Here is an 8,771-nt window from a genome sequence, read left to right as displayed (position 1 = left end):
AAGAAAAATGTCTTTATTTTTTGCAGACTTTGGAAATAACATCTGGTAGTATAGTGGAAGGTAGAGAGACAGCAACAACATCAGGCTATCAAAACTGGTATTAGCCCTAATTCAAATGTTTAGATTTATTTATATTTCTTAAATTGCATCATAATATGTTGAATCTTTGAGAAATTATTCTAAAAGAATAAAATGCAAATCCATCACAATAAAAGAAATGCCACTTACATGCAAAAAAAAATTAACACGTTCTAAACATGGGGTGGCAACTTCCAGCTAACAACTCATTGCTATTTTTCAAATATTTAGTGATAACTCCAGTGATTTTTTATGGTGCATTTCCCCCCCACTTCTTGAACTAACTTAAGAGAAACTTAAGGTATTAAGGCACTCAATTTACTCTTTAATGAGCGTCCAGATTCCAATCAGCTAAAAAAAACCAATAACTCTGATGAAATAATACCATCAGTGGCCATATCTTTTGTAGCTTTCAGAAACCACATTTTTCCAGCAGAAAAATCCTCAAATACCTCCTCATACGTATTTGGCAAATAAGAGGAGAATTTCAATTCTTCCTTCCCTGTAAAGATTTCTTATCAGCCCATTTGCATTACTTTCTTCAAATTTTTTTTTAAAAAAGTTCATTGTTAAAAAAGAAAATGGACAACATCTTGGCAGTCTCTCCGCCATACAGCAAATAACACAAATATTTTCAATACAAGCAATGAAAATTCAATACACATTGATACGTATTGATTATATATACATACTTAACCACTTCTACATGGTTGCAATTACAATTATAATTGCATAATATACTTTTAGTATATTATAATATATTACCTATATTGCCTTATGTTTCAATCTATGCATCTTTGTGCTTAATCATTCCGACTTCCCTTCCTTAAACCCAACCACTGATAAAATCTATCCCAAATCTCGTAGTACTCTGTCTCTCCTTTATTTTTCAATTCTAACGTCAGTCTATCACATTCTGCACAATCAGGTATTTTCTTTATTATTTCCCTTTCTTTACTTTCTTTTGCATTGAGCAGATGCATTTTCTTATTGAACCACAATCTTTTAAGGTATCAAATTGCACACAAAGAACTTCTTTGCATCGGTAACCTAAAAGCTATTTCCAGATATGGGGTTAATGTTCTCTTGGAAGGCTACTAAACCTGTGTTTAAATGACTGTTGGGTCATTGGGTCCCATGGCCCTCCCTTATTTTACAAACATATCAGCTATTTATGACATTAATTTAACAGTCTCCCAGAAGAGAACTAGACCTATGTCCAGAAATAGTTTTAGTGACTTGTGATAAAAGTTTGAGAGGAACACAGTGATTTCCCTCCCATTTCATTTTGTGTCCCCCTTTGGGCTAAAAGAGAAGGCAGAATTGAATTAACCACATCCCAGCTTTTACATATTTAAAGTTGATATGTGACAGCATGAGGGTTGCACTTATGGGCACTTTCCCTCCCACTTCAATGGAAGTGCTGGCAGTGAAATGCCATGGCTAGTAGTACTCAGAAGTAGCTCATGTAGTACACAACATAGTGCCATTGCTTCCCACAAAAGTAATGAAAATATTCCTTGTTTCCTGAAGAACAGAAAACGTAGAACTTGAGTCAAAATTAACAATGAGCAGAACTTGATTTTTCCTAGCTTAAATTGATCTTGTTTTTCCCCCCAAAAATCAGGTCTAGCACTCTATCAACCAACTTCTAAACACTTTTTTTAAAAAAAGTGGTCTTGCATTCTTTCAAAGAAATGCTATATCTATGTACATAAGGAACCTGTAATTCCTGACCAACACTTATCAAAGTGTTGGTCAGGCATTACCTAGACAAAGGGTGTCAAACTCACGGCCCATGTGACGGATGTGTCATGCGCTAGCCATGCCCACCTGTTTTAGTGCAGGGGAAAAAGTTGTGATATATCACGATGACAAAAGTCGTGATGCATCACGTGACGATGCAAGTTTGACACCCTTGACCTAGACTAAAGCCCTTGAAGAAGCTGGATGTCCAGTCTTCCCAACAATCCAAGCCAAAATGATCATGGAGGGCCATGCCATGAACTGGAGGGAGAAGCCTCAAGTGACCAATGGGCAGATCCCATCCCAGATTTTGTCATCATCAACAACATCAATAACAATAGATTGTACTTATGGCTTCCTTACCAGAAGAAGGAAGATACTATTTTAACACTGGAACAACTGCACCGGCAGGTTTCCTTTTTAGTGGGCTAGTTATGAGATGAAAGTGACATTTCCTTTAAAATGTAAGCAGGGCATCTTCATGCATCATTACTGGGACTTGAGAATAAGTTCTTGATTTCTCCCTGTTCAAACAAAAGTGACAGTTCCCCTTACAGACTTCACATTTCCCAAAGAATTGGGCGAAACCTACCTCGTTTATCAAATGCTACTCATTTGCAAATTTTGTTTTAAAAATATTTGTCCCACTCAAGCCAGCAATTGAAGTGGGCCGTGTGTAAAAATGGAAAGGCCAGATGTGCTAAATAAAAGTTTTCCTATTAGATGCCTGTTTTTATCTTCACGTCGAAGAATTCTCTCTCTTATTATTTAAAGGGGGGGGAATAACCTGCAGTTATAAACACCGCGCGGGCCTTTTCCTACCTCCTTTTTCTTCTCTCCTTTCCACAGAGTCACCAGGAGTTTTAAAAAAATCACCTAGCGGGGCGGTTTCCTTTGCTCACCTCCAGCCTTCGCCTCTTGCGAGAGAGAAGGGAGGGGGGGGAGAGGCGCTGTCGGATCGCGCCAAGGTCAAGCCGCTTCCGTTCGGCGGCGAGGCATTGTGGGGATTGTAGTGCGTGAGGAGGCCCGGCTCTGCGCACACGCTTTCCTGGTCCGGGGCGGGACTCTGGCTTTGGGCCGGCCGCGGGAGGGACCGGCGAGGGTCTCTGGTGCTGGAGCGAGGGAAGCCGAAGGAGACCTTGCCTGTCTCTGCGGGTCCGTCCCGTCTCTGCTCCGAGAGAGGCCGCGACGGCTGGGCAGCGGCCGGCGGCCAATGCGAAATTGGTTGGTTCTTCTCTGCCCGTGTGCGGTCGGGGTCGTGCTGCACCTCTGGCTTCTCCTGCTCAGCTGCCCGGCCAGCGGCCCCGGGAAGCAACACCCGGCAGGTAGGTGGCGGAGGGGGGGGGTGTCGATCGCACCCAGCCTGCACGCTTTGCCGCCCTCCCGCAGGGGAGGCGAGGGGGCAGAGGCATCTTGCGGGAGGGCCTCCTTTGCACGGCGCCGCTGTGCCGTCTGTCCGGCTCACGGTTTCGGAGAGCGGGGCAGGAGGTAGAGGAGGAGGCGGACAGCGCTGTTTCCTCCTCTTTGCAGCCAAGTGGTGGGTCGGGGGTCGCCTGGGCTCTGGAGGGCAAACCGAGAAGAGGTGGGGCAGCTCCTCAATCTCGGTCGAGAAGAAGGGAATGACCAGCAGCCCTTCCAAGCGGACAAGACTGCTTGGAGGAATAAGCGAGAAATAAGCGCGAGTATGTTGGTGTCTTTGGAAATTCTTAACTATCCAGGTCATGGTTGTCCCAAAGCTGCTTTTTTTCAAGAGGCAATTGGACTTTCAGGGTTTTTTTTTTTTTTGAAGACGTTTCGCTTCTCATCCAAGAAGCTTCTTGAAAAAAAAGCACCTTGTCTTTCATGGAGGAAAGAGCTTGGAGGGCAGAGGGTTGGGATTAGGGGAGATACCCTTTCACCTGGTAGGAGAAGAGGTGCAGGATTGGGATATACAGTCAAACGTTTGGAGAGAGGCTTGATAAAAGAGGGAAATGGCAGATGCTGAAGAACAGAGTGGGCTTGATAATATCTTTGAATTTTGTTATGGTTGCTTTTTTTTTACTAGTTCCACCAGCTGGAGGCATATGTTTGCATAACTGCAATTCTTCAAGCAGTTAAGGTCAAAACTCCTTGCTAATCTACTGTAAATTAGATACAGCTGCCAGTAGATATGAATAATTTTTGCTCATTCCTGTTGTGAAGTAAAATATGGAGCAGGAATTGAGAAACAGAAGAAAAGAAAAGAAATTAGATTGCTTTCCATAGAGACTTTCCTTCAAATCAGACCTTAGCTTCTGGTGATCTCATGGAGGGTTTTTTGACAGCTGTAGGGAAGGAGATGTTTACTGCTTTTTGGGATGTTATTTCCACTTCCCAGAGTAATTTATAGTTCAGTGTTCCCAAGAGCTTTGATCCACATTGGGTTGTCAATATACTGCGATTTTTGAGACATATTCACTGTAGGAAAATAAAGTAGGAATAGAAGATTTATCATGCAACTAATGCATTGATGTTTGAGAAATAAAATCCTAAACATACATCAGTAAATAATTATAATGAATATATATAAAACCTGTATATATACATATAAAACCTGTGTGCGCGCATTTATATATGTGTGTGTGTGTGTGTGTGTGTGTGTATTGAAGCAAGTTGTGGTTATGGGGTAAAGAAGAGCTAGTAAATGTCACACTAAGAGTCTTATTTATTAAGTATTGTGATGGGTGATTTATGTCAATCCTAGCAGTTATAATTAATCAGGTTTTGAGAAGGTTAGGGTATTCTTTTTGCCTGAATTTAATTTTTTCGGTGATAAAGGAATGAACTTTTCTTTAAAATCAAAGCTAATTTAAAACGTAAAAGCATAATATCTATAAAGCAATGTTTCTCAACAATTTCAACTGTTAGGATCTCACACAAGCCCGAAAAAAAGGTATAGCTGTTTTTAAAAGTGGTTGTGTTTGCAGTCCCCTAACTGTTTCTTCAAATCATTCTGAAGTTTGCAAATATCTTGTGTGTGGGTGTATTAACGAGAAGCCAAAAAACTCCCCAAAAAGGGAAAGGCCAGGACAAAAAAATATACATTGTTTAATTTAATAACTTTAATTAGCTATAAAATAAAAAACTGCATATTAAAAAAATAAATGATCCTTATCAATATATAGCAATCATTCTTTTTTTGACCCACATATTTCTCAAAGTACTGTCTTCTTTGGGAGAAACAGTCAAAGAAAAAGAAAAATAACAAAGACTTCGTAAAAGAAGAGAGAAAATAGAAGTTTTATTTTTAACAGTTCTAAGATTATGTCGCCCCCCCCCCCCCCATCCTCCAATTCACAGTTATTATATGGGAGAAAACTTCATTTTCCTGTTGGGTAAATACCATTTGTTTACCTTCCTCTTATTTTGGCCAAGCAATTTTTCTTTTCAAGATCTTGAATTGTACTCAAGTAATATTTGGTTTGAAAAGGTAGCTAGAACTTAAATTATTCATTATATCTGCTTCATAAGTGGTTTGGGGAAATTGATTTCAATTCCCTCATGCTTCTATTTAATAATCTGTAACAGAAAACTTCAATGTATTAGTGGAGGTCTGTATTTTTTATTAGCTTTCTGCCTTCTACCATTACTCTGGAAGGAGAACTAGGACCATATGCAGTTGTGTATAATGTCTCATGATTTCCTGCTCTGTGTGTGTATAATATACTGTATCTTTTGTGTATATGGTCATGTAAAGTATTGAAAAGTATTTTGTATAAGACTTAAACATATAGTTGTAGTAAACATAACTGTATTACATTATACACTCTGCTGTGTAATTATTTTCTTCTTCTCTTAGAAGTGCAGAAATGCCTAGTGGTCTCTGACCTTGTTTTTGGAACCTGTGTATTCTCTTTCTTTTTTAAAGTGTCTAGAAAAAGAGATACTCTAAGGAATTAAAGTTTACAGACAGAGCTTCTGCAATTGAGCATCATGTGCTATTACTTGCCACTTCTGATTAAAGTCTTCTCAGACATTTTTTTCAAATACCCCAGATGATGAAATAAAACATATTGTTCATCAAAAACAATCCCTTGTATTTCAGTGCTAAAACACAGGTATAGCAGTTGGAGCTGGGCTTGCTCATTATGTGCCAATAATACATTTCATTCCATTTTGATTTAAGAAGTTGTGTGAACTAGCCATGGTTTATAGCTTGGCAGCTGTGCAAACCCATCTGATCAGTGTTTTAAATCATAGTGAATAAACTATAGTGTGTGATATGTGAATCCAGTTCCAGTTCATTATTTAGATTGATTTAAAAAAAAAGAACCCAAGACAAATTCTTACATAAAAATAGCTATATATTATCATCTGTAGATTTTGGCATGTAACTGGATCCTGTCCCTTTCTCTTGACCACACATAGAATCACGAAAATCTCTGATTTACTCCCCAACTTTAGTCTGGGAATGGGGAAAGGAAAACAATCCTCTTTTGGTAATGAGTTTCTCTGGGATTTAGGGATTTTCCATTTAATGTTCTCATAGCTACAGCAACAATATCTGTCTCCTTTCTTCCAACAGCAGGTGCATAAGCAAGATGCTCAAGTAATTAACATTCAACTCCAGGCATTTTTGGATGACGTTGATTCTCAGGATCCATTTCAGCCCAGATTTAAATGCAGTTTTGAGACAGAAACAGCCATGATTTCCCCAAGGATGGCATTTACCAATAAAGAGACAGAACTCTTTTAGCTCCCCCTGTATCTCTCAGTAGCTTTCTTATCATCAATCACAGTCTATTTCTGAAATGGACATCTAAGTTACAGATTTAATTGTTGGGTGATTCTGCTTCTGTTCAGGTGTCTAATTTGATATAATAATGCTGAAGTATTACCAATACTAGAAGGTAATATTTGAGGCTTTTCTAGATCTCTGTTTTATTACTTCTACATGTAACTGCTGCAGAGATTACGGTATCTGAGGATGTAGGCTGAGAGATCCTAAGCAGATAGCTGAAGTTCAGTTATTTTTGTAATTTCAGCACTTTTCTAATAGGGACAGTGAATGTCCTGAATCAGTGTCCAACAGATTAATGGACTGGACAGAGACCAAAGTTCAGTCCAGAAAGTTAGATGTGTGTTTAGTGAGAAATTTGCCAGGTTTTTCTCTTCATAAGCTGCACTACTTTCCATTCTCTTTCTGAGTGCATTTCAAAACATGACTATTGCTATTAAAGTCCCAAATAATTAGGGGGCAGTATACAGCGTCTGGAGTTTTAGAGTTTTTAGAGTTTTAGAGTTTTATTTGGCATTTATAGGCCGCCCTTTTCCCTGAGGGGACTCAGGGCGGCTTACAACTCGTGGGAGGGAGTGCAAGACAAAACAAATGTGAATAAAAAAATAAAACAGTAAAACACAACATTCATTCAGCATTCGGGCGGGGCGGATTAGGATCTTATCCCCAGGCCTGACGGGATAGCCAGATCTTGAGGGTTGTGCGGAAGGTCTGGACGGTGGTGAGGGTACGAATCTCCACGGGGAGATCGTTCCAAAGGGTCGGAGCTGCTACGGAGAAGGCTCTCCTCCACGTAGTCGCCAGTCGGCACTGACTGGCGGATGGGATTCGGAGGAGGCCCAATCTGTGCGATCTGATGGGACGGAGGGAGGTAATCGGCAGAAGGCGGTCTCTCAAGTATTCAGATCCACTACCATGGAGGGCTTTATAGGTGGTAAGTAGCACCTTGAAGCGCACCCGGAGATCAACAGGTAGCCAACGCAGCTCGCGGAGGATAGGTGTTATGTGGGCAAACCGCGGTGCGCCCACAATCACTCGCGCGGCCGCATTCTGGACTAGCTGAAGTCGCCGGATGCTCTTCAAGGGCAGCCCCATGTAGAGCACATTACAGTATTCCAGCCTAGAGATCACAAGGGCTCGAGTGACTGTTGTGAGGGCCTCCCGATTCAGGTAGGGCCGCAACTGGCGCACCAGGCGAACCTGGGCAAATGCCCCCCTGGTCACAGCTGACAAATGATGGTCAAAAGTCAGCTGTGGGTCCAGGAGGACTCCCAAGTTGCGAACCCTGTCTGAGGGGTGTAAAATTTGACCCCCCAGCCTGAGTGATGGAACACTGGCCAAATTATTGGGAGGGAAACACAACAGCCACTCGGTCTTGTCTGGGTTGAGCACCAGTTTGTTAGCTCTCATCCAGTTCTTAACGGCCTCAAGACCCCGGTTCATCACGTCCACCGCTTCATTGAGTTGGCACGGGGCGGACAGATACAACTGTGTGTCGTCCGCGTATTGATGGTATTTTATCCCGTGCCTCCGAATGATCTCGCCCAGCGGTTTCATGTATATGTTAAATAGTAGGGGGGGATAAGACCGAGCCCTGCGGCACCCCACAAGTTAGGGGCCTCGGGGACAATCTCTGCCCCCCAACCAACACCGACTGCGACCTGTCCGAGAGGTAGGAGGAGAACCACCGTAAAACAGTGCCTCCCACTCCCACCTCCCGCAGTCGTCGCAGAAGGATACCATGGTCGATGGTATCGAAAGCCGCTGAGAGGTCAAGGAGAACCAGGATGGACGCATGGCCTCCATCCCTGGCTCTCCAGAGATCATCGGTCAATGCGACCAAAGCGATTTCTGTGCTGTAACCGGGTCTGAAGCCGGACTGGAAGGGGTCAAGGTAACTAGCTTCCTCCAAGGACCGTTGAAACTGGAAGGCCACCACCTTCTCAACAACCTTCCCAACAAAGGGGAGGTTGGAGACTGGACGGTAGTTGTTAAGAACGGCTGGATCCAAGGATGGTTTCTTCAGGAGGGGTCTCACCACCGCCGCTTTAAGTGCGGCGGGGAAGTGCCCCTCCCGAAGAGAGGCGGTAACGACCGCCTGGATCCAGCCTCGTGTCACCTCACTGCTGTTGGCAACCAGCCAGGAGGGACACGGGTCCAGTATGCAGGTGGAGGCACTCACAGCTCGTAT

General features: G+C 42.4%; 1 protein-coding gene across 4 annotated transcripts in view; it reads left to right on the top strand.

Moving 5' to 3' along the window:
- Positions 1-2,850: 2,850 nt before the first annotated feature.
- Positions 2,851-8,771, top strand: part of B3GALNT2 (beta-1,3-N-acetylgalactosaminyltransferase 2) — a 35,698-nt gene continuing 29,777 nt past the window's right edge. For 3 of the 4 annotated variants that reach the window (XM_032215393.1, XM_032215392.1, XM_032215391.1), the window contains exon 1: positions 2,953-3,149. In XM_032215393.1, the coding sequence (XP_032071284.1) occupies positions 3,038-3,149 (112 nt within the window). In that variant the 5' untranslated portion in view covers positions 2,953-3,037. Of the gene's footprint in view, positions 3,150-8,771 lie in introns of all 4 variants that reach the window. The other variant, XM_032215394.1, reaches the window with a different exon arrangement.

Source organism: Thamnophis elegans, chromosome 4 (assembly GCF_009769535.1).
Source record: "Thamnophis elegans isolate rThaEle1 chromosome 4, rThaEle1.pri, whole genome shotgun sequence".
NCBI classification, from domain to species: Eukaryota; Metazoa; Chordata; class Lepidosauria; order Squamata; family Colubridae; genus Thamnophis; species Thamnophis elegans.
This window is presented reverse-complemented; position numbering and strand designations above follow the sequence as displayed.